The 26263-nt window shown below is 39.4% G+C and overlaps 1 protein-coding gene across 1 annotated transcript in view; it reads left to right on the top strand.

Moving 5' to 3' along the window:
- Positions 1-3216: 3216 nt before the first annotated feature.
- LOC121946788 (adenylate cyclase type 6-like) overlaps positions 3217-26263 on the top strand; it is a 46700-nt gene continuing 23653 nt past the window's right edge. Inside the window, exons 1-3 of the mRNA XM_088082197.1 lie at positions 3217-3503; positions 5927-6111; positions 6230-7121. Of these exons, the coding sequence (XP_087938323.1) occupies positions 6231-7121 (891 nt within the window). The 5' untranslated portion in view covers positions 3217-3503; positions 5927-6111; position 6230. The remainder of the gene's footprint in view (positions 3504-5926; positions 6112-6229; positions 7122-26263) is intronic.

The raw sequence follows: 26263 nt of genomic DNA, 5'->3' as shown, positions 1-26263 counted from the left end.
CAGAATCATTTCTTTCCCTACAAAGTTTAAATACAAAGTTTTAAAAAATCTTAAAATATATATAGGGGAGACCAGGGATGGTTGTAACATCACCACTTTCTTTTCTGTCGTTTTAAAAATATTTTTTGTCAGGAACATAGGGACAATAAGCAGAAAAACAAAACAAAACAAACAAACAAAAAATAGATAAATATGAGTTTTTTTCCAACTTACCATGCAGTGGGGCAGACAGTGGGATGGGATGGGGTGGAATGGGATTCCTCGTACTTTAATTTCTTTCTTTTTTTAAAATTCAACCCATGTTTAACCAGGTAAGTCCCGTTGAGATCAACAATATATTTTTCAAGGAAGACCTGGCCAAGACAGAAGCATTTGAAAATTTACAGACAACTACGATAAAAACATATAGTAAACGTACAGAAATATTAAAATACCTACACACAATAACAAGTGCCAACTGATTCATTCACTGTTGCACTAATGAGAGCTTTAAAAATCAGGCAGAGGGACCATTTCTCTGAGTTTCAAATCTTTTTGGAAGCTATTCCAAAGATCATCAATTATTGAATGCTGTGATGTAGTTGCAGAAGCTGGGTACATTGCTATTTATAGTAGACAAATAATGGTACTTTGAATCAAAATTTGAGAGCTCTCATACAAGAATTCAATGAGTTGTTAGTGCTGAGACAAAAACAATAATGTGGCAACCATCTCCTGTTTCTCCATTCATTTTCAAAATCCAAATATTGAAAATGTAAATATTGATTTCTCCATATCAAAAGTTTTAATTACTGAACACAAGGTGTCTCTTACTCAAGTCCATGCTCAGTGTTTGTGCACTGAGTGCTCAGGGTTTCATACTGAACCAGGACTGACCTCCAAACTAGATGTGATGTCACAAATCATGGTGTTCTGAAATTTCACATGAAGAAAGAGAAATCTTCCCCCTCTCAGTGGATGAGTGTGAAAACAGCTTTCTCTAGAGTCAAACTGCACATACATCATTCTGCAGATAAAACATCCAAGAGGAGTACTAATAAACAAACATTTCTGAGTGAACAAAATGAAACCACAACAGGCTGCACAGAGAAGGTATGTGGAAACTGTTGGTGACTAATGGCGCCCACTGCTGGTCAAACTGATAAACAGCATTGTATAGCGTATGGACAAAATTGTATATGTTTAAGTTGGCTTTACAACTCACAACTTACAACTTTTTTCTTTGAGTCGTGATTTAACTTCTACATAACCCACTAACTCCAAACAAAATAAAAATCAGAGAGGGATTTATTACCAATAGGTTTTCATTACTTGGAATTAGCTTTTTTGATGTTTTTTTTTGGTGCATACCTTAAACATGCAATAAACATATAAGGAGGAACAAAAATAAAGCAAAGTATACAACACCTAATAATATGTAGACAGAACAGAAAAAATAAAATAAAAATAGGGCAGAAATACTCTAAAAATACAACATTACAAGTATTTACAAAATAGCTATTTTAGAAAAAGCTGTGCAGTTTTGAGCAGGAAGACTGCAGAAAATACTATAAATGGCATAAATGCATTAACTATATTTTAATCTGCTAACACTGCAGTAACTGTTTTGTTCTCAGTTGACTTTACACTTACTATTTATGTTGGTGTATAGTATGTAACTTAGTACAGTAATTTTGCATGATTTGTGATGTATTTTAAGTTTTTCCAAATTTGCCTATATTTGCATCTTTTCTTGTGCTTCTGCTGCTGTCACACTGGCATTTCCCTGTATGGGAAAATCAAGAGTGGATTTAGACTATGGTAGTTGTAATGCACAGTGTGGTAGGCAGAAGGGGAAGAAGTATTTAGATCCTTTACTTAAGTAAAAGTACTGATACCACACTGAAAAAATACTCTGTTAAAAGTCAAAGTCATGTATTGAAAATGTTATTGAAGTAAATGTAAGTAAGTATATTCAAGAAAAAGAACTGAAGTACTGAAAGGTTTTTCAAAAAAACATCCCAAACACTCAAAATTGTTAATAAAAAATATATTTAAAAAAAAAACATTTAAAAAAGAAAAACATTGTAAAAACTCAAATTTATTAGGTAAAAATGTCCCCCAAAAAGTCAAATTTATTTAAAATGCAAAGAAAAAAAACCTTTAAAAATATTTGAAAACAATAGAACTAAAAATAGTTTTTTTTAAATTGATAAAGATTTAAATGTTTAGCAAATGTTGCTAATTAATTTTCTGTCAATCAAGTGATTAATAATCAACTAAACATTGCTGCTGTACTTGTATGAACTGTTCATTTTAATTTATAACAACACATCATTTTTGATAAACTCTCCTTATGTTTTTACGCAAAAAAATATGAATCTGTAAAGCAACAGCTGTCAGATGAAGTGTAATAAAGTAAAAAGTATAATATTTCTTTCTGAAATATAGTGTAGTAAAAGTATAACGTGGCATTGAAAAGAAAATACTCAAGTAAAGTGGTTGAGTAAATGTTCCATTCCACCACTGATGGCAGGCCTATATTGTAAGCCTGCTATAATTACTATAGCATAATAAAGCAGTCTGCTAGATCTACATAATATCAACATGTGTTATGCAGCAGTGTAACAGCTTACTGTAACCTCATATTTAAAGTTCCTGGTTGGGATCTTGCAGGGTGTGTAGTTGTTTTAAGGGTGAAAAGTCAACACATTCTTCTATGTCAACACCAGTGTTGCCTTACTGGTTTACAGATTAAACACTATCAAGTGATGGACTACTTACCGGCTGGTTCTTAACCTGATCCTGTTTATTTACTGTCTTTATTGATTTAACTTTAAAATGTCCTCTTCTCATAAATGAAAACACTGCAAAGATAATAATGTGGCATAGTTTCAGCGCGCCAGCTTTGGGGGATCTTTGCAGTGGTTATACATTTTGTCCACTGGGTGGTACTGTAACAATGTTTGAATGGTTTGAATGTGCTCTTTGACAGGACTGCTTGGATTTCAAATGTTTTCTACCACGTAAAAATAGATATACATTATGTTTCTAATTTGTATTGTGTGTTAAAATTTTGGGTGATATTATAGTTGATATAAAAGTGAGAAAAAAGTTACAATTGGACAACATTGCAGCAAACGCGGGAGAGGCACGCGCGTGCCACCTCTAGGGGGACTCCTGTGTTCACGAATGCAGCTCGTGCGAGCGTGTGCAGCCTGTGTGTGTTTGCTGTGTGTGCATGTGTGTGTGTAAGAGAGAGAGAGATAGAGAGGGAGTTGGGGAGGTCGAGGCGGTGGGAATGCACTGTAGCTCTGGCTGTGAAGAGCGAAGGTTGTCCGGCCAGATTCGCAGTATTTCCTCGCTTCCCTTTGACCCCAAAATCCCCCCCCTCCTCCTCCTCCTCCACACTGACCGACCCGCATCTGAAGCGCGTGACGGCGGCTGCGTGGAGCCTGAACGCGGAGCTAAACTGGAGCTCCACTGCGGTGTTACAGTTAGTCATGTAACGAGGATGTTCAATGGTAAGTACGCTGCCTCTCTTGAGCTTCACAGTGGCTTTGTTGGGCTCTGCACAATGTTAATTTGTTGCGAAACGCAGTTACAGCAGTCGGAAAAAATGCCAACAGCTGACTTGTACTACAGTGTTTTGCTGTGACGATTGCGGCGGCAGCCTGAACTGTCCTGCAGGACTGTACCCACTAAGCACAGGTCCTTATGCAGGCACAGGCAATTCATATACACTTCCTTTCTCATGAGATGCAAATGTTTGTACATTTTGCCTCACAGCATTCCCACCATTCTCGCCCGGTGACCTGTTTGGAGTCTAAACATAATGACGTTTACAGTGAGGGAGACAGGCCCAGTTAGTATGACTGTACACTGGTCCTGTAACCGCACATCCCCGCGATATCAGGACACCCAAGTGCCAAGATTGAAGTTGCCCGACGGAATGTTTTACTCCTGATAAGTTGGCGGCGATGTGTGTCGAGCTGCACTTTTCTCCTGCAGCCCACAGACTCCAGGCTGACTTCAGGCTGCCCAGTGGTCTCCATGTGTAGTGTGCTTTATTTGAGCTGTCGACTTCGCCTGTAGGCTACTTGGAGCGTCCTGTTATGTAATATGCTTCGGCCGACTGCCCGCATCCAAACAGCCTGGGCCTACACGTGTAATTGCTAAACATGTTTTTTGACATCACGCCTGTATTAGCAATGGTGACAGGGGGGCTGCTGGTCAGTATCATGTGGAGAGGGAGAGAAAAAACAAGATGTTGTTAATGTATTCTGAAATGCAAGTGAAAACATGTTCCTTTGTAACGCATGCAGGACTCCAATCGGCCCATATGTGGTACAGATTATATTCAATGGCAGATGCATGCATGTACAGATTACATAAGAGCCGCATGCAGCTGCCTGACCTGTCGTAAATGTATCAAAGGTGAGTCGAGGATTAAGGTTATTGCAGCAGGAAGCCTGTGAGCTCGGAGCACAAGGTGAAGTGGCCATATATTTGCATGATTCCACAATGTGCGAAAATATTGCTCTCAATGTGAAAGATCTCATGCTCATGTGGGGTTATTTATTACTAAATTATTATCAGGAGTTTAATTTACCCTTTAAAACCTGGTTTGATATCAGTTCTCTTTTTGCTGCGTTCACATGCCTCACACAAGCCATTAAACTCTGAAACCTGAGGTTTTTGTTTTGTTTTTGTTTTTTTCAAAAACATGGGCAAAAATGCAATGAGAAACACAAATTGCAAGAAATCCGTAAAAGGCAACAAAGAACATGACCTGAAAGTTAATTTTAAAAAAGCAGGGGTGGAGGTGATAGAATATAATCAAATTTAGGTAAACTGTCCAGAAACATATGTATAATAATTACAATTCTATGTTTAAAATTATTTTACAGAAAAAAATATACATATCTATATATACTGAAAATGTTTTTTAATTTTTTTGTTGTACATTTTTTGTTTGTTTTGTTGCTTATTTTCTGGTAATTTTCTTGTAACTAATTATTTTATTGTTTTTTTTTGGGGGGGGGGGGTATGTGCTGTTAAGTTGCTCATTGCCTTCTCTGTACTTTTTGAAAGAAATCAAACCAATTTGCTGTGCTGGTTGAACTCATATTTCAAGATGCTGTTGATTGTAAACATGGCCATGTGTGCAGCTCATGTGCACTCTCTTAGCCTCAGTCCGCCTGGCAGAGATTTGCTTATTAAGTTTAGAGGTTAGCAGTGTCCTTGACATGTGCTGCCAGAAGCCAGCCATAGTGAGTCATCAAAGCTAATGAGGGAAGCATGGACAATTTAATCCAGACTGGAGAGCTCTTGATCTCTGATGGTGCCCACTCAGTAGGCCTTTGTTGTCAAATAGAGCACACCCATCCCTGCCCACTCAAGATGTCAGGGGCAGATCACAGTGATAGAGCAGAGCAGAGAGCTATCCACCCAAGAAGAGTTGTGTGTCTCCTCCAAAAGCCCCCCTACGGTAAATGTTCAAAGTCCAGCAATCATTGGAAAGTTTGTTGAAATTGGACTGTGTTTAACTTTACGGTTTGATGACAAAATTGACCAATGGCCCTGCATGAGGCAATAATTGGAGATTCTGTTGTCACAATTCAGTGTTTTGCAAACAAAACAGAGAATCATTTCCATGGAAATGCTGTCCCACCCCAGGCTGGTGGGGGAGAGTGAAATGGACAAGTCATTTTCTAGATTTTATTTCCTGTCTCCACTATTGATTGTCAAGTCATGCTTTCTGCCAGAGAATCATACCCAAAGACATGCACACAAACACAGAAACTAACACAGATCAACAGATGCCATGCAAATGTGTGTTTTCCGCAATGTTTATGTATCCATAATGATCTTGACCCTCGGGTAATTTTTCCTGAGGCAGTGTTAGCTCAACAACATCATGTGTATTGCTTGTGTGTTTTTCCAGGTGGTATATAAAGGCACTTGGAAGTGTATAGGGCTGACACACTGACTGTTTCTACAAAGAAGGACGGCCCAAACACAGACGCTCCTCTAATGCCGCAGGCCAGCGTGAGCTCATGGTGTTTGGTCGCTGGTATAAACTAGTGGCCTGGCCAAAGAGCGCTGCTACACAAAATAAAGCCCACACAGGTGAGAGGATCCTCATTTCAGTGCCATTATCTCTTAAACTGACATTTTGCAGGCAGGATGTCCAGATTAACAGTACTGTTTTAAAGTGAGGTTTTCTGTCCGTATGCTCTCTTTTTAGGATGTCGTGGGCCAGAGGCCTCTTTGTAGGCAGAGTGGATGAACGAAAGACAGCATGGGGAGAACGCAATGGCAAAAAGAGGAAGGACAGCTCGTCGCTGTGCAACCCGCACTACATGAGCTGCTTGAGAGACCCTGAGGACCTGGAGCTCCCTAATGCAGCCCCCCAGCATTACCACTGTGGAGCAGGCACCAGTGGAGGCAGCTTTGGCCTGCGCTGTGGCTGGCAGGAGGACCACTATGGGAAGAGGATGGGTGGTGGTGATTTGGGTCTAAAGGCTGTGGACCTGGGCTTTGAAGATGGCGAGCTGAAGGGCAGGAAGGATGAGGAATCGGGGGAAGTAGCAGAAGGTGGCTGCAAGGCGATGACTGCAGCAGACTGCTGGATGCGTGTTGTGTGGGTTTTCCAATCTAAGAAATTTCAGTCTGCCAAGCTGGAGCGTCTGTACCAGCGCTACTTCTTCAGGCTCAACCAGAGCTCTCTGACCATGCTGATGGGGGTGCTGGTGGTGGTGTGTGCGGTCATGCTGGCTTTCCACTGCATCAACACGAAACCCCGGGAGGCCTACGTCTCAGTACTCTGTGTGGCCATGGCTCTCTTCCTTGCCATGATGGTGGTGTGCAACCGCAACGGCTTCCACCAGGACTACATGTGGATTGTGAGCTACCTGGTGATCGGGGTGCTGATTGTAGTGCAGGTTTTTGGGGTGCTGATGGTGTACCCCCCCAGTGCCTCAGAGGGCATCTGGTGGACTGTCTTCTTCATCTACATTATCTACACGCTGCTGCCGGTGAGAATGAGAGCGGCTGTGGTCAGCGGAGCTGTGCTGTCCACCATACACCTAGTGACGGCCTGGCAGCTCAACCAGGAGTACAAGTTCGTTTTCAAACAGGTAAGTGACAGCAGAAAAAACAAACAACGATAGCACAGGTCTGAACAAATAATCAAGGTCCCGGCAGTTACTATAAAAAGTCTTCAATCAAAAAATGTCTTTAATCAAATTTTAAAAGTCCTGAAAATGTTTGGCATATGGAAAATAAAATTCTATTTATCTTTTTTTTTCTGACATTTTTTTTTTTTAATTTCCAAATAATTGGAAGCATATATCTCTATATATGTTGAATAATAATTTACCAGATGCCTGGTGCATTAACATCAAGCAGATCGGGGTAACAAGAGACAGAAAACATGTTTTAAGTTACAATAAACAGTTGGGTAAAATTGTCCATAGCCCCCCCATTTTTTTCATTTTTGTTTGTTTTGTTTTGTTTTTCGGTTATTGTAGAAGTGGTCTTAAATTTTATTCCGAGTGGCATTCAAAAAGTCTTAGAAAGTCTTAAATCTAACATGCCTTGATCTGCAGGAACCCTAATAATGCAGGAAGATATTCACTTGTTAGCTGTGGGCAATGTGTGTAATATTCTATCACTGTACATTTAATGTCGTATAGTGATGTTAAGATCTGTACGGTGATTAGAACCGTCATGAGTAATTTGCTAATATTTCGGTCACCAGTTTATGGTTTATGTCACATTTAAAGCAAACATTTGCAGGTAGTTAAAATGTGATTATTTCTTGTTGTGTTTCGTTTTTTGGTTTCATATTATTGTTAATCGTTAACTGTTTGGGATGGTCGCAGAAAACAAGAAATTTGGGGACGTCACTTTTCACTCTTGGAAATTGTGGTGTGACTTTTTCCAAATTTCTGACATTTTATAGATGAAGAAAAACAAACAAAAATGACACATGAATGAATGATGAAAATAATGATGAGTAAAAGCCCTGATGCTGATATTGTACATTTCAGAAATTCAGTTGAGAAATTGTTTACAGATGAAATAATACATTAATTTAGATTATTGTGGTATATTAAACATTTGACAAATTAAGATACAGAGCAGACATTCCTGCTTATTGATATACAAAATTGCCTCCAATGCTCTGATACAACCACAGACGTTAAAGAGATGGTCACCTCACATTAAATAATTCTATCGACGATAGAATGTAGAGATAGAAAGATTGCAATTTTCCGATTTTTTTCTTTCTAAGAACCATAATTGGCAGTCACATTTTGTGAAGTCTGGCTCAACAAAATATTCACACTGAAATGTAAACATTGCATGCAAAGTTCAGTCAAAGTTGATGCGTGGCCTCAGCAGTCAGCAAATGGGAATATTCCAAAGTCAAGGCTTGTTTTGTGTAAAATCGTGAAGGGAATTTTGACCCAACTTTAAGACACTGACTGCTCAAGCCTCTTATCAGTTTTGGCTGAACACAGTGCATTTTTTGAACAAAACAAGGACTGTGAATTTTGTTCCCCATCACACTGAAGTCACATGAAGTGTCTGCACTGCTAGCATGGACAGGAAGAACAATAACAGTGGGCAGTAACACATTTACTCTACATTTTAACATGTAAGGAATTGTTTTAGTTAGACTTTAAAAAGAAAAGTGAGTCAAACCAAAAATAGTTGTAAAAACATGTATTCCGGATATGTCTTTGTGGACTGTAGTTGCTGCTAAATAAACAGCCATCTCTGAAGATGAGAGGGAACATTTATATTCATGAGAAAACAAGGCATGTCTCAGACTTGCGCTAGCCAGGGCCCACAATTATCACCATACAATTGAGCACAATGTTGTTACTGTATTCACAAGTGGAAACGCCCTACTTTCTCTCCCCATCAATATAGGACAAACATTGTACAGACTCTTCCACCACTTTTCCATGTCAAAGGTGCCGTACTAAAAGTAGATGGTGCTGTAGATCTCAGCAGTTTTTCAAATGAGATTTTTAATGAGCCTATGTTTTGTGCTGTAGGGCAGCTATTGGCAACTCTGTTGGGGTTTGTGGAAGGTCATCTGGGTTGAATGAGCCCGTTTAGCTGCATCGTGGAGGAATATCATGATAATGTAGCATGGTGCCATTCAGGCCACAATTCCCCAAAACAAGGAGGCTATTGTAGTAAAATGAAACAGGGTGGGGTGGGATACTCGGATTGTGCAATGAATTCGATGGAAAACAGGATGACTATGTCTTCGTATCGGAGCCTGTGGAAAAAAAAAACAAAAAACGAATTAGACATTTCTAATGACTTCAGTTTCCAACACATTGGAATTATTACTTCCTTTGTTTTGTCTGTTAATTTTTTCATGTCCTGCCAGATTCTTGCTGATTTCCTTTTAATGTTTAATGGTAATGAGATATGCACTGTATTAGATTGGGTCATTAAATTGCATTTAGGGATTCAAAAACTATTCACGAATATGCAGAACTGAAGTAATGATAACCTTGTTTTAGGACAGCAACTTACCATAATTTTCATCAGCAATTAATGTTTTGGCTATATTTACAATTATTTGATTAGGAAGTTGTAAAAGAGTAAATGATTCACATCACAAGTTTCCAATTGTTTTTGTTTTTGTTTTTGATGAAAACCCCCAATCATCAAAGTTGCAAGGATAAATATCAAACAGAAAAGAAGAAAAACAATGATATTTTAGAATTGGAAGCAGCAAATGTGTGGCATCTGTCCTTGAAAGATTGCTTCAACATTTTTTTTTAAATTGTTGTTGATTTGATTGTTGATTTCTGTCTTGATCCAATATTAGAGCAAGTTTCAAACATATACTTAATTGTCCTTTGTAATGTGTTTGGAATGACAAGCTCAAATATCCAAAGATTTCTTTTTTTTTGTCGTATTTATTTTCCTTCCTCATCCATACTTCATCTTGTTTTCCACAAACAAATGAAGCGGTCTGACCAGATTATGTACAAAGTACGGTTTCAACATAGAACAATAAAAGACAGAAAGAAAACAACTTAAATTCATAGTTACTCAGCGGTCAAAAAGGAGTTTCTGCAAACCAAAAGAACGCTGACTTAATGACAGCTCCGCCCTTAAGCTTATTCAGCTCAGAAGAAACTAGCTCCCTCAATCAGCTGATTACTGAAGGGAGTGTCTATACTCATGCCACATGCTAACAACAGTCAAACATCTGAAATAGTTTGAGTCAATTTCCAATCCCCATTTTCTATCATATTTGTGCGAAGTTCATAAAAATCAAAGTTAATATCAAAATTATTTGTTTATTTAGTAATGAATAATCAACTAAGCACCAGACATTTAAGATGTAGTTTTAATTGTTGTCCAGTCATGTTCATTGATATATCGGCAATTTACAAGAAGACATTTGAACACAGGTCTAAACAATCAAATTATTGGTGGCTGAATTCCATTTAGCTGCTTACGTTTCAGTGTCCCAGTGTTGTGCATCCCTGTTCACAGTCACAGCTCACTGAAACACTCAGATATAACAAAGCCATTGATCGTGTTTTTAGTTACACCTTTTTTCTGTGAAAACTATGACTACAGAAAAGTGTTGTTCACCGTGTGTATCCCATGATTTTCCTGCCATTTAATTGGTGCCAAAGGTAAACCTGCCAGTAAGAGCTGAAAAATCTAAGAGAGCACCTTTTGAAGGTCTCTGTCTTGGTCTTGGATTTGAACACATTTTTACTCGGTCTTGCCTCACGCTCAAACAAAGAGGACTTTGGATTTTATTTCAAGACTGGTCAAGACCACAACTCTGGGGATATCACTGAATTGCCAGTCCAAAAATGAAGTCTTGAATTAAGATGGTCAAGTCGATTTTAGCTCCTTAGTATTTGTTTGTATTTTTGTGCTCTTGGAAAACAAAAGACATTTCCCATATGAAATTAATTTCTGAACTAACTTTTGATCATTTAATTAAGACATTTCTCACACCTATACATACACCCATATAAACAGCGTGCTACACCCATATACTATACAGCGTGCATGCAAAGAGACGCATGAAGAGGAATCCTCATTTGTTTTCTGTGGGTGTTTTATGGGAATGTGGACCTGCCTATGGGTGTGCCTATGGTTTGCATGTTCCATATTTTATTTTAAGCATGCATGCAGTGTGGAACTCACACTGGTCTTGGTCTTGATTTGGTCTTGATTACGACACTGGTTTAGTTGAAGAATACAGTGTGTACAGTTTTCAGTGGAGTGTCCCATAATGGCCTATGCTATTTCAGAGCACTTTTTTCACCATGACAAGAGTCAATGAATCATGCCACAAACTTAACTACATGATTTTTTCCCTGTTTGAAGTGGTCATGTTTGAGGACAATTCCATAAAATAGCTCCAAAAACACACATGGGTTGAACTCTGTAACTCCCCACAGACATCATGTGATTGGTTTTCTCTCTCAACCGTCACTATTAAGCAACCAGATGAATGTGGAGCCACTCTGAATAAGGCAATATTGACATAACTCTACTGGTCTAGTGAGCTTGTGCGTTAAGTACCCATGCCCCGGACTAGTCAGGGTGACTGCAGGCACATTGGTCTGCTGCCTCGGTGCACTCCAGCCCTGGTTGGTGCGTTCCAGCTTTCCAAACAATCAATGGCAGGACGTGGGCCTCGCACTGTGCCTCTCTCTCCTGGGGCTCACAGGCTTTAAATAGAGATTTAGGAAAGGACGTCAGGATTGCTTGTGGTTGTATAGTGTCGTTATCGGCCATAGTGCACATATCTGTACATAAATGTTTTGAAATGAAGAGGAATTTTATCGTTTTCACCCTTGAGAAAAGTGCAGCACAGTGTGTTAGTCGGCTCTCAGTCTCAACAGGTGTCTCGTAGTCTGGCTTCAAGCTCCACGCAGTTTTATGAATACAGAAGGACTCCATTCAGTTTGTCACACCCTCTCTATCACACACATCAGCTCACACAAACTCTGTGGCTCCTGGCGTCACATGGCCAGACTCTCTAATCTGGGAAAGCTGGTTTCTTCTTCTGGGACCTCATCATCCTCCAGTCATCTCTTGTTTTTCACTTATTTGTATTTTCCCTGCGGAGATGTTCATGCAGGATCAGAGCTGAGAAGATGTTAGACCGCTGACGGCACGCACAAAAGGGGTCTTTGTGAAGGACCTCCACGATGAAGCTGAGGAGGCGTTTGTTGGGGGGGGGGTTACAGTGGTGACAAGAGGATGGCCACAGATGAAAAGTGTGAAGTAATGCCGTGCTGACGCACCCGGCTGTAAAAGAGCTGCCAGTCTCTTTCCACTTTTCTCCGAGTCATAATTCCATTCTCACAAAATCCCCTCAGTTGGAGTGGCCTTTTATTTCTCAATGGGCTGAGATTGAGCTCACACTACTCCTGGGGATTCTTTCCATAGATCTCCACGTTTCCCTGCTCGGCTCTGAAGGGCCTTCTCTGACAACTACAAAGAGATGAAGGTATAACTGCTCTCAGGAAGGAGCGAGTTACACTTTTGCTGTTCGCTTGAAGTGCCTCCACTGTCATACAGGAACAGGCTTCAGAGGAACTCATTCATTCTTACAGGTGGCGAACGGAAGATTTTGACTCAGATAGCTGTGAGTAGAGCGTCAACGGAGTCCTGACCCTCATGTCCTCAGCCACCTCTGAGAATACAAACTATTGGTGGAAAGATAGTGAACATTGTTAGCCAGAATCTTTCATTTCTGCCGTGCTCACATTTTCCTCTCAGATTGAGTAGGCGATGTTTCCCCTAAAAGTAAAATATTCACATGAAGTTGGCTCACAGTTTTTGCTTGTTTCAGACAACCGTCATTTCATGTAGGCTTGGCAAGAAATTACTGACAAGTGTTCTCCCTCACAGAGAAAAATCAACACAAACCTTTTCTTTAGCTGCTTGCTGTCCTTTCTTTGGCAGCTCTTCTTGAAACAATTTCTTCAAAATTATTTCAGAAAAATTTGTTTCTGAAGACCTAGAAATGTTGTAATAATTATTGTTCTACCCTTAGAAAACACTATTCTTTATAAACATGCCATGACAGTAGAGCTACAGGGAAAGCATTATGCAGGCATTTACATTCAAATACAATACAGACTGTGGATAAGAGTTTTATTGTTATTTTACTATCAGTTCTTTTATCATCGGCAATGTCCCCAAATTCCTTCGCTTTTGTATCATTGTTAAGGAGTTTAATATGATGTGCAATACTGACTGTAAGTCAAAACACAGATATTGTGTTTTTCAAAATGACCTAAAAGTTGCAGGTCTTAATTTAGAATTATTTCATAAAGTAGTTTCTTTACAAAACCAGAATTTTTAGAGTTAGAGTAGTTTAGAGCAACAGGTTATGCAGTCAGTTAGACCTGCACAATATATCTTTTTTATTTGTTAATGTCATTGTGTTTTTAACTTGTGCGATAAATATATAAAAAACATAAGAACTGTGATATTGCACTTTAAATTTAGTAACAGTATCTTAAATAACATTCTGACTGTGGGTGCTATTTTGTCTGAGATGCACCATGCTGTCAACTTTCTGGCCGGTCAGATGTTGTCTGATCAGAATATGGCGAGCGAGTGACGTTTTGTAGACTGCATTGTTTAAGGAAAAAAGTTTGAAAAAATAAGTGCAGACAAAAATGTGGATGCTAGAGAGGAACCTGTGTCCTAAAACCAATAGCATATCAGCCATATAGCAATATTTTGATAACAGTAAAGACAACATGACAAAAGCAACCGTGACACCTGAATACACTTGTATCCCTGCTTATTTATCTCAAGTAATAACGTTATGGCAATGTTAAAGAATGTTATCACATATTTTCCTTATATCACACAGTCCTTTAATCTAGTGGTGTAGTGCAGGGTATACACGTGTATATGGGACATAGCCACCTCGCTTCCACCTCACAATATACTGCCCTATTAGCCAAAAAGTAATCGAAATATATAGTAGAGCAGTGGTTTCCAATTGATGGGTTGCGATCCAAAAGTAGGTCATGGGTCCATTGTGAATTGACTGCAAGTGACTCGTGAATGTGCCAAAGTACCCCAAAAAACCACTTTATTTTGAAGAAAGTGAATTTCCGGCACAGATCTGTTAATTTATCTTTTGATGTGCCTTTTCTGTTTATTCTTGCAACATGTTTGCATTTTGTGAAATAAAATTGAATATGCGATAATTTACAATATATGGACTTTGTATTAATGACTAAGGATTAATCTGGACCTTGTGACTTGACCAGTTAGGAACTGCTGTAGTAGAGAATACCCACTTTAACCTACCCATCTACCCAGTCAACCCACCTCAGTGTTTGTTGCCGTATCAGGTTTTCTGACATTTCTGCTCGTTAGCAACACTGAATATTATTACGCTGAATTGCCTGTCAAGCTCATAAATGCACCACAGAGACACAGAACCAGCAGTTTATGTACCAATCACTTTTTTTTTGTAACCTCTAGTGTAAAAATGCAATAATCCTAATGGACAATCCGCAGATTATAAGCATATGACTTTTTACAACCCTAGGTTTTCTTGTAATTAGATTAGATAAGATAAGCTTTATTGCCCCGAAGGAAATTTGCCTAGGGCAAAGAAGTGCTAGACACAGCTGAAAGACACTGTATTCATAACAATACATGAAAAACACATTAACCACAGAACAAACAGTATACAGTGAACAGCATGGTATCACATGACTTGGACACAAAATTGAAGGCAGAATATTACACATATTTCACAATAAATAGCCGAACCATAAAACAATAAATACTTTAAAAAAAGACCATCAAGAGACCATAATTACTGCAAACTTAAGCAACTAAGTCTACCTGTTAATTAACCTACTCCTCAGCTCAGTGAGACGCTACCACTATGAGGGATTTGAAATCTGGATTGGCGTCAGTTTTCTTTTGTGTTGTCCAAATGCCTTTCACAAGCTATTTAACCCTTTAAAACCGGAGCAAATTGGAATTCCTTTTCGGAAAAAAAAACATGAAAAAAGGCAAGAAAATGGCCTCAAAATTATTTTGGAAAAAAAAAATAAAGTTAGTAAAATATAAAAAGAAACTAGAGAAAAAGGTCCTGAAAAAATGTTTATAATTACAATCATTTTAATTTTGAATGGGATTTTTGAAGTTGGGCTATAAAAAAATCAATGTCAGTCTAAGTGGATGCTATATTTAGAGTATTTTCACTGCTTTACTTATTAATATTACTATACTAATATTGACATTTTGGGGGTGATTTTCTTGTTGGTTGTTTTATTTTTACTTAATTTTTTTTGCTTATTTTAAGTTAATTTTCTTTAAACTATTCCACTTTTTTTTTGACTACGTCTTGTTAATTTGCAAATTGCCTGCTCCCAATATTTTTGAAAGAAAACAAACCAGTTTTCTCAGGTTTCAAAGGGTTAAATTGTTGTTTGTGTAGTAATGCAATAGATGTCAAGAGGAAGGAAAACTTAAAACGATTATTTTTGCATCTCCACCGTCATGTTGGCCAGGGAGTAGAGATTCACCCAAACCTCTGTGGAAAATGCCCCCTTTGCATTGGTCTACTTTTATCCCGTCACCTGAGTTATGGTTTTATCTCGTGGCGCCGAGCACTCAGACTGTGGCTGGAAGTCAGACATGTACGAGCCAGTGGACACATGCACACACATCACATGGTCCAAAACAGATTCATTTGGCCCTCTGAGTGCTTCCCTGTGAGACACCACATGTCCCTCGTGTTTTTCTTATGTCACTCTCTCTTGTGGGAAGAGACAGTTTTGCTTTGTTATATGTATATCCATAAGTTAAGTATGAACAGCTGTGCATCTCTGTGCCTACATATCTTAAGGGGGATTATGTGATTTATGATGCTATTGTTTAGTTCTAAGAATGTATAGCCAGCCTGCGTGCAAGATGTCATACATGGATTATCAAGGAACCAAACTAAAGTTGTTCTTTAGTGTGCTGCAGGATATATTTTTAGAAGCAAATCCTAAATTGTCCTCTGAAGAATGAGCTATTGACAGCCAGGTCAAGAAAAGAGTGAAGTGCTGAAGGTACATCTTGTCTGTGCTTTTGTTATTGTGTGCTTATCCAGCACTAGAGGAAAAACCTGTTCCTTTGGCAGATTGTTTTGGGGTCAACGAATGTGGGACTAGTGGAAACATACTGATCCCTCCGCTTAACACCGGCGAAAAAGATACCAATCAATGAAATGTCACAAGCATGACCGAGGCGTGTATAATGCATGTAGGCCAGAACATTGGTGTTACCTAAGAAAAACTTGAAAGCAGCCACACAGGCTACCTTAACCTTTATGCAATTATTTATGATGTTTGCTTGGAAAGTATGACAAGGGCTGTGTCTGATTCTCACGTGTACTGCCGGCTAACACCCTCTGCTCTCTAAGTGCTATTGAAACTAAGAGTAAATGTGCCTTGTTGGTTCTATGTAAGTAGTATCACTAGATTTACAAGATATTTTTCTATTTGTGGTAACTGCATTAGAGTTTACGATGGCTTAATTTTAGGGCTGCATGCCTTTTTTTTAAAAATCGATATATGTGTCCATAACTGAGTGTCAGTAGGGGAGACTGGGGACTGTTGCAACATATTTCAATATAAACCTGAAGTTGCAGCCGTGAGCCTTTGGCTCCAGTTATCAGAGGGTTAAACTATTGACAACGTTTTCTCTCTGTGTCTGACACACTTTGCCATTTATCACAAGTTTTTTCCATTTAATGTCAGAGTCTCTTTTTGATAAGTCCGTCTACCTTTTTTGGGTTGCTTTGCAGTGTCAGCAGTTGTTGACCATACTGGAACTGCAACTTGCTCTGCAGGACTCTCCGCCATCAGGTGTTTAATGAATGGGCGTACATCTGGATTTTAACAGCCAATGAGAATGCCCTCTCTCTGAAATGACCTGTGATTGGCCAAAGTCCTGTCATTTACTAGATTTTCTAAAAGCCTGAAAACAAAACCAAGAGGAGGTGCAGAAGTCTAGTTTTCTCTCAGACCACTTGAATTATAACATGCTCAGAGTTTATGGTGGGATTTTTTTCCAGAAATAAAACTGCCTTCCCTGGCTTGAAAACAAAATAATTTAAATTTTGTTTTCTGATTTCCTGGTTGGACTCAGGACAAATGTTATCAAACTATAAGTAGACAGGACAAAGAATCACTTGCATTTGATTCCAACATTTAAAACTTGACACTCTTCAGTACGTGAGTCTGCAGACAGACTTTGGTCAGTATTCAATAAGTATTGAAGCTTGATACCAATCCCTATTTATATTTAGAGAATCTGGTGTCTAGTGAACACACGTTTAATACACACACACACACACACACACACACACACACACACACACACACACACACAGACACAGACACACACAGACCATGCGAAGTGGAGTGTGTGATCTGTGTCTGCCTGTGTGAGCTGCACGGATCAGAGCGGCTCACTTGGCTGCTGTCAAATGGTGAGAACTCATCATCAGGTGCTGTGGGTGCCAAACAATGCGCTGGCTCAAATAATAGATCCCCCTCCTTTACTCCCAACACACACCCCCCTCAGACAGGGAGAGAGCTTGTGACTCATCCAGTTATTGTATTACAACCAGAGGCAATGATACAAACCTGGATAACTTCCACCACCATGGGTAGGAGCAATTAGAATTAGCGATAAGCGGTATATTGTTCTTAAATACTGCAGATGTTAAGGCAAATAATAGCTGGGCTAATAATAGCTGTACAAGCTGAGGATGAGGAAGTGCAGGCTTCTAATAACAGCTCATGGTTTACTAACAACTTGGCTCTCTGCAAAAGTAAACATAGGGATTTAAGGCTGAACTGCCATGGCGGACAGCCAACAGATATATATTAGGAATCCATTAGCGGTGTTAAATGTTGATCTGTGTGGCATGCAAGCCTCCAGGCTTTTAAGGACAGTTTTACTCTGGATCCCGTTGAGTGTAGTACACCCTCTTCCAGTGTTGGTGACAGGAAGGTGAATGGCTGTCTGTCAAAGGTCACCGTCACACTAGCTAACTGTCTTGTTATCTCTCTATCCCAGTTACAATTACACAGTTAAAGCAGTCACAACATATGTCCAGCTGAGGTGAGAATGCATCACTGGATTGAAGCAGTAATTTAAAAACATCTTCACTATTCTGTGAATGGCCACCTTCCTTCTATTGAAATGCACACTACTGTAAACAACCCATGTATCTATTGTCAGAGACATAAAAGAGCAGGACTTATTTAGGAGACAATGAGGTCTGGGGATAAAGTCCAGACCATCTGGGGCTTAAGGACAACAGGCTGCTGTTTTACCTGAAATAAAAGCAACTAAATTTCATTGAGTTTTACTGCTCAATATTCCATAACCTTTTAAATTTAACTTGCAAAAGTAAGGTTAAGACATTTACTTTGAACAAATTGGACATCTGCAGTGCAGGTGAGAATTCTCAAACCTTTGTTACCTATGTTTTTATATGCTACTTTGACTACTTTACTCTGTTTTTCCATTTTCATTTTATTGCTGTAATATGTGCCAATTTGAGTTATTTGTACCATAATTTAGAGAACATCAGGTGTTTTGATTATTTCATGTTTAAATTTTTCAAATGTATTTGTTTAAGAGGTATAAAATAATTCACATTCAAACAAATGTAAGTGTACCCAAGTTAGCTGAGTTTTCTTTTCTCGAAATTGTGTTACCAACTCTCCAGGTATCCAATGTCCTTTAACCAGTGATGGATGAAGCACCTGAGTAAAAGTACAGACCTTAACAGAAAATGACCTGAGTAAAAGTCTTAAACAGTTTGATAGTCACCGTACTTAAGTATCGTATAAATGTACTTAACTATTGAAAGTAAAAGTACAAATTAATGGTCATAAAAAGGGAAGCAGTCAGATTTTTGAGAGTTTTTTTTTTCCTTGTTAAATAAGCCATCTTCAAAATGTACCATGCATTACACCAAACGAGGTCTTTTTTGCATCTTAAATTATTTAAAGAGCAAAATCCAGTTTTTCCTTTACACCCATCCCTTCCTTTGTCCGTCTGTCCTTGCCTCCCTTCTTCAGCTCCTTCCCTTTTTTTGTAGTACGTAACTAAGATGCTAAGGGGAAATGTCTACATTTTATTTAAGAAATATAGTGAAAGTGACAGAAATATAAAAACTCAAGTAGTACAGATACTTCCAAAAAATGGTATATTATAAATTGTGCTGTTATTGCACCATAGACATGTAGGCCAATTTAGGCTTTGCTTATCTACTTTACTCAATAAACATCAGGGCAAAACGGTGAGTGGGACAACTGTTTATACCTGCCTGATAGCCATAAGTGCTGGAGCACACCTATGACGGTTAAGTTGGGCTTGTTTTAAAGGTTATGTAATCAATGTTCCTACAGGGTTGGTTTACATACATTAGAAACGTGAGCAGCATTGCACACAATATACATCCGTGTAGGCTGCCTAAAGACTGTCACAGCTTGTATACAAGAAGACTTTATCCAGCATCACCCACTCCCCCAGTTTCTCTACATCCATGCACACATACAGCCAGCTGCAGCAGCAAGAATTATAATGGTCGGGAATTGAAGTATTTGCATTTTATGATGATCACAGATTTTTTTCCTCTGTCAAAAAGATGAGGGTTAGACAAAAAACATTCCGGGAAGCCCAAAGCTGATGACGTCGATGTTACAGACTCTCTTTAACCTGCTCAGGCTCTTTGACTTTCACCTGACCAGCTCATTAAATGGAAAGAGCAGATCATCGTAATGATTTTGTCCAGTCAGTGTGGACATTTTGTCTTGTTTAGAACTCTGAGCCTTCGTGTCCCACAGCATTTCCTATTCACATTTTCAGTGAATGATGTCAGATACAATAACAAGATCCCTGGTCCCATGATGTAATTTCACACACTCAGGGTTAATCCAAGGGAAGTTGTGCCTTCACAAGATCCTCCCACTGAAGTGTGCAGAAAGCTAAAAAAGTCTTAATTTATCATGCTCCCTCCACACAAGTAAAAAATAAAATCCCTTTCCTTTTAAGGTGGTAGAAAGGCTCTGTTTTCTCAGTTTGGGATGAAGTGTCATAGCTGCCAAAGCTGCTCGAGTCTACGTTTTCTTTAACATTCATTACACCTGAATCACATTTCCTCCGTGTTTTGGTGTGTATAGCCTCGAAGGACTGAGCAGAGATTATCAGGACATCGTAAACAAAAGGCTGTAAAACTGACACATACACAGAAGCAGTTTAGCTTGTAGTTTTCAAACCATGTATTGAAATTCAACACCTGTGCTTTTATTCCTGTGATACGCTTTTGTAGTATCAAGCTTCGCAAACATGTCACATGTGTCTTTTTTTGCCCAGGAGGCGGATGTGTTGCATGCATGAGCTCCGTATCGGCTCATCCTCGACCGAGCGGCTCATTGAAACCAAAACTTGAGTTGAAGCAGTTACCTAACTGTTCTCGTGTTTCTGCTGTTTAAACTATAACCTGTTGTTTTTGTACCCGTATTGATCTGTATACTTTGTAGTAAAAGTCAATATTGTGTATGGTTGAGGAGTTAGAGCAGGGTAGGACAGCGGTTAAAACAGTGTAATGAATGTTAGCAGATGCTTATATAACTGGACAGAGAACTGGACATGTTTTTATTGGAGCTTCAGCATCTGGCCCACACACACACTCATTTAATGTAGCTTAATGCTCCCACACTTAATTCCGTTGCTCTGTATTTAAAGACAGTCTAGCTAAAAGAACAAAAAACATGCTCTGGTCACCAGCAGACATTTTCCCATTTTAGAATTATCTCATAGTATTCGTGTCAAATTAGTCTCTGTCAACATAAAATGGTGTCCTTGGGATCATGTTGTGCATTGTGCTTAAAAGGAGATGGAGGCAATAGCAGCTGAAATGGGAATTCCTGGATGTTTAGCTCACAGTCACACAGTTCAAGGTCTGGACTCCCTCACACTGTTAAAATCAGCGTGAGCAGCCAACAGAGGAGTGAATGGGGCTGGTCGGCTGGTTGGTTTGTTAAGCTAATTAACCAAATCTTGTGTTCATGCAGCCGCCGCGCGGTAATTGCAGCTGTGCCTGGGAGGTTGTGAGTGGGCAGGATGTGAGGGGTTAGTGAGGACACAGCTGGGAGGAGGGTGTTGTGTCCAGTCCTGCCCACTCCTTCCTCTTCACCCCCCATCCCACTCCCTCAGTCTTTCCAGCCAAACTCTGACCCGGGACCACTGAGCAGCCAAGACCACTGACACACAGACACTGGTTCTCTCATCTGCACAGCTTTGCATCTGATGTTTTTGTACTAATATGTGTTAATTAATACATTTCAACTGTTGAATCATTATTTTAATGAGGAAAAGACAGTGGACACCTGTTGGTGCTGTTACTAATGCTACTACTCATACTACTACTGCTCCCACCACTGTAGTGATATTCTATTTGTACTGTTGCTATGGAAAAAAATCAATTAATTCATCTATCTAGTAAAATAGAGTGAGAGTCCTGTATTAACCATGGCCCACTGCCATGGCCACACAGTGTTACTCTGTTGGCACCGGGTCTCTCAAGTCTGTGTCTCTCTATCAGTGCGTTTACATGATTTTAGAAAAAGTTGTTTCTGCTGAAGAGCTCAGTGGCTAAAAACAAATTATCTTATCTAAGATAACATTTATTTGTTTTGATCCCTCTTTATCTTCACTTAAGCAGTTTGTTTGCTTTCCTCACCTCTGTGTTTCTGACGTGAACTGAGCTGAACTGCGAATCATAGTGATTTCTCTCACTGATGGGCTCTGGCTCCGCTGTCTCTGACGCAAATTCAACATGCTGAATGGATGAAAAAAAAGCCAACAAGAGCTGACTAATGCCAGCAGTGTGGGACACACTGCAATGGTAACAAACAGTCAAAGACTGCCTAACATTGACCAATGGCAGACTGTCGGCTTGGTGTGTCAGGGCCCTTACAGAAGAACAAGAAACACAGAGATGGATGAAAAAAAAAACAGCAATGAAAATTTTGGAAAGTGGGATTGCCAATGTATATTGACAAAGGAGGCTGCAGTTTAAAGTACTTATTATAGGTTTTTTTACTGCTTTGTGTAATGTTTTTATTGCAGACATGACTCAGGCACGGTGCTGGTGGAAAGGAGGGAGCGATGGAGAGCATATATGAAACAGGCATAGAGGGGGAGGGGTGTTTGAAAAATAGACTGTGAGCTAAGAGACTGATAGAGTACCATATGTTTACAAAGATCTTTCCAATTTATATACATACGTTTATGTTTTTATAATGTTAATGTAATTCATTGAAGTCTTACAGTCAAGGAGGGCTGTATTAAATTGGCTTTTCTCTGTAAAGTTTACATTTGGGTCACCAAAAATGTACTTTAGCCTCCCAAGTTAGAGGTTTAGTGGCCTGTGTGGCCAGTACTTAAATATTAGCCTCCATCCCTTAGAAATGAAACAATCATATTCAATGATGAACAATCTATTCACAAAAAAATGCCCAATGTTCTCAAACTCCCGGTTGCTGCTTTTCTGGATCTTACTGTGTGATTAAAGATTCTAGCGGTTTGAACTGTTGGTCGGACATAACAAGCTATTTAAAATTTTCCCTTGGGAGCCTGGGAAATTTTGATGAAACAGTTATCACTATTTTTCTTAAATTAACCAAACAATTTATCAGCTAGTGAAATAAGTGCTATCTGCAGCTGAATGTAAAACAGAATGAATGTTTGTTGAAGCAGCAATCACTCAACGTGCATATAAGCCTGGAACTACTTGAACAACTTGAGGTTGCGCACTAATTTAATGTGAGATTATTTTGTGGCTGCCCCTCTAGTTCACAGGGAAAAGAGGGAAGACAGACAAATAATAAATGTCCTACAAGAAAGTGAATATGAGGCTAAAACGTGAGCTCATGTGACCCTGCTGCTTGTGTTTTAGGGAGCGGCCTCGTTCAAAGCTCTCAAATGTCAGTGTAACTACAACAACAAAGAATCTCATACATGTGAACTGTTTTACCAAAAGTCCTTCCCCTCTACTCACTGTCATTTTTTCCCTCTGAGGCCAGTAAGTCCTCTGTTTGTGTTCAGTCTTTTGTCTTGGCTGTCTTCAGGCTCTACAGGTACATTCAGTGTCAGGAGAAATAAAATCAGGGCCAGCCAGACACATATTGTCCTCACTGGAACTTTTGAACTAAAGCCAGTCGAGAGTAAACTGAAGGTCGAGATATTGAACCAGAAGGATAAATGAGCATCATAATCTTTTGATTTGAGGAAAAGTTTGTTGGTCAAATTAGAAAAGTGGAGTGGGCAGTTTGAGCTGTTGGTTGCAGTTTGTTTTAGTCAGTAATTCCAGAATCGCTGGGAGATTTTTCCTCATGTTTGGACAGCATTTATGTGCAAGTATTAATTCGGGATCTGTTTTTTTCTGACAGATGTGCGGCCTGGGTCCAGCTCTATTTAGCTTGGTGGAATTTGCTTCAGCGTTTCACAAAGATTACTTCGTGGCCTCACTGGTCGCCTGAGACCAATTTTGGTTTGGCCCAGGCCATGACGAAAACAAAGCTCTGATTCCAGATGGCAGCAAGCCAAGATGGCACAGACAGGCACCCCCACCCCTGTGCAACATTTATCTTTATAAGGAATGGCCTCTTCCTCATGTCAGTAATTACACATTATAGTAACCCCTGATTAGATCCGCACTGGTGCAACAAAGTCTCATAGTATTGTCTATTTTTACCACTCTGGTACCACATGTTATCTTTTCAGGCTATGATCAGCAGTGTGCGACTGGGCTTTGACGTCCATCTCTGTAGGACATTTTAAAAGCTCCAGATGCCTATCAAAGGTCATGTGCTGAAGAGTCAACAGCAGTCAGGGTCCCCAGAGTCAGTGTGTTGACTTATGGGTTGTAGCACTCTGGCCTTTTAGAGTTTAAACTTTGGCTTTAGTGGAGCTCTGGGTTTGTGGGATATCTGAATTTATTTTTCATTGCAGGCCTTTTCAAATACTCCTGAATAAATCCAAACACTGATTACGTGATGGACAATGCCTTTATTCAAGAAGTGACAGTATATCATATCTGTGGTTATCAGCTCTTAGTTTACCACCTCTCACTGTATTGTTACAGGAGTTAATATTAGCTCCAGATTCATGAACATGTAATCTCGTCAGCTCTGCTCACAGACAAGCTGAACCTTAAAAGAATAAAAGAAACACTTTTACAGTTGCCACTGTGCTGCAGGCTTAAACATCATGGAAACGTATTGATTAATATGTACCAGCACAGGTTTTGCCTATGAATGAATTGGCCCAGGTGTGAAACCTGATTCATGCACAAGTACATTCCAGCCTGCCTGTGCGTGATGGAGTTGTCCAGTGGGATATTATTAAAGACAGAATGGATTTTCTGTGTGCTTGCCAAGCCAAAATCTTTTCCATCCCCTTCCTTCAGTTGTTCTTTAACATGTTATCCGTCTGCCTTACTTTATAAAGCACCTTGCCGGGAGCTGTGCCTTATAAGCCAATGTTTGGACTCCTTTTAACTTCACCGCCAAGAGGTTCCTGCTTAAGTAAATGTCGAGCGAGGCTCGTCTTTTAGAGCCAAAAGTCTGGAGGAAGAATGGTCAGGAGACATCAGTGGGAGATACTCTAAGTCCAGCTTAGCGGTTATAAAGAGAGGCAGCGCGCTAATGAAGAGGAGCTTCTACTGGGCTCTTTACACCACATTACTGTTTGGAGAGTGTCAGAGCGGCTGTGGGTCTGTGCTGGATTTGCAGGCCTGGGTGATATAAGTGCAGCAACAGACACAACAAGCGTCAGGATCAAAGAGCCGCCAGTCCAAAAGGAGTCACACACATGCGTAGCTCACACACAAGGTTTATTCAAAAGCCTCTGTGAATGCTTTTTCCTCTAATCTCCAGACCGTGTTGTGACTTGGCATAACTTGGCATTAACGCGAGCGTTGTTCGTCATGTTTCCCCACACTTTAGTTTCACCTATTCAGAGCTATCAGGCTGTTATATTGAGCCATCATTCAAGAAGCAGTCATTCAATTGTTGTTCAGCTCTAATAATGCTCACCCTGAAGTACCGCACCTGCTCATATTTGGGGGATTTTCAATAGATGCTGCTCTCACATTGGCGTCACATTTGCAGATAATCGTGTGTCCATGCTACCACTGCACTACTGTTTCTTTATCTGTCAACCATTTAAACACTGGATCAGCATCAGTTTTCCTTTCACAAGCATTTAAACCTTTGAAACATGAGCAAAATTGATATTATTTATTTTTTGAAAATATGGTGGGGAAAAGGCAATCTGCAACATGGCATGAAATGTTTTGCAAATTCCAGAGAAAAAAAAAAATCCCCAAAAAATATCAAGAAAATTTTGTTTACATTAATTATAAAATATATAAATTAGGGTACAGTAAACATATATTATTTTTATTTATCTAAAAAAATGTTTACACTTTTTCACGGGTCATTTCATGTTTTATATTCTTTTGCCTTTTTTCTTGATTATTTTAGGTAATTTTACTTTTTTTTTTTTTTAACCAATTTTCTGCTATTTTTTGGCAATTTCTTATTAAGTTGCTCATTTCCCTTTTTCCATGTTTTTGAAACACTTAAAGCCAATTGGCTGAGGTTTCAAAGGGTTGTGAAAAATCCAAAAAATCCCGAATGTGGGGCCTTTAAGCTGCGTTCAAGCACACAGTATGCTTGTTGCCAAACTCTCTAAATCAATTTGATAGGAATGTCTTGCTCACATGGGAAGCTGAATTGGCTGAATGTAAATTGAGTGTGCTGCTGAGAAGCGTGGTCCTGGGAACTGCAGGTGGCCCTGTATCTCAGACAGGCCACTTAAACATGTTATCTGGCTTGCTGTGTTCAGGGCCATCTGTTTGGGATTAATACGATCAGGTTATATCAGGGTCCCTTCAAGACCAGTGTCAGGTCTCTATTGGTGGTCTATAACATTACAACGCAGAGCTTATCAGGAAGCTCTGACCTGTCATTGATTTCTGAACACAACAGGCTAATCGCTCATTGAGTGACGTTACAGCACAAATTAAATGTTGCACTTAAGGAACAATTGCTCAACCAGCCGTGAAAAAACAAGAGTGGATATTCTTTGTAGGTCCTCACACCTGATCTTCAATACCCTGGTGATGAGACATCTCACACCT

The sequence above is a fragment of the Plectropomus leopardus genome, chromosome 9 (genome assembly GCF_026936395.1).
Source record: "Plectropomus leopardus strain MGB_pleo_1.0 chromosome 9, ASM2693639v1, whole genome shotgun sequence".
Lineage (NCBI taxonomy): Eukaryota > Metazoa > Chordata > Actinopteri > Perciformes > Serranidae > Plectropomus > Plectropomus leopardus.
This window is presented reverse-complemented; position numbering and strand designations above follow the sequence as displayed.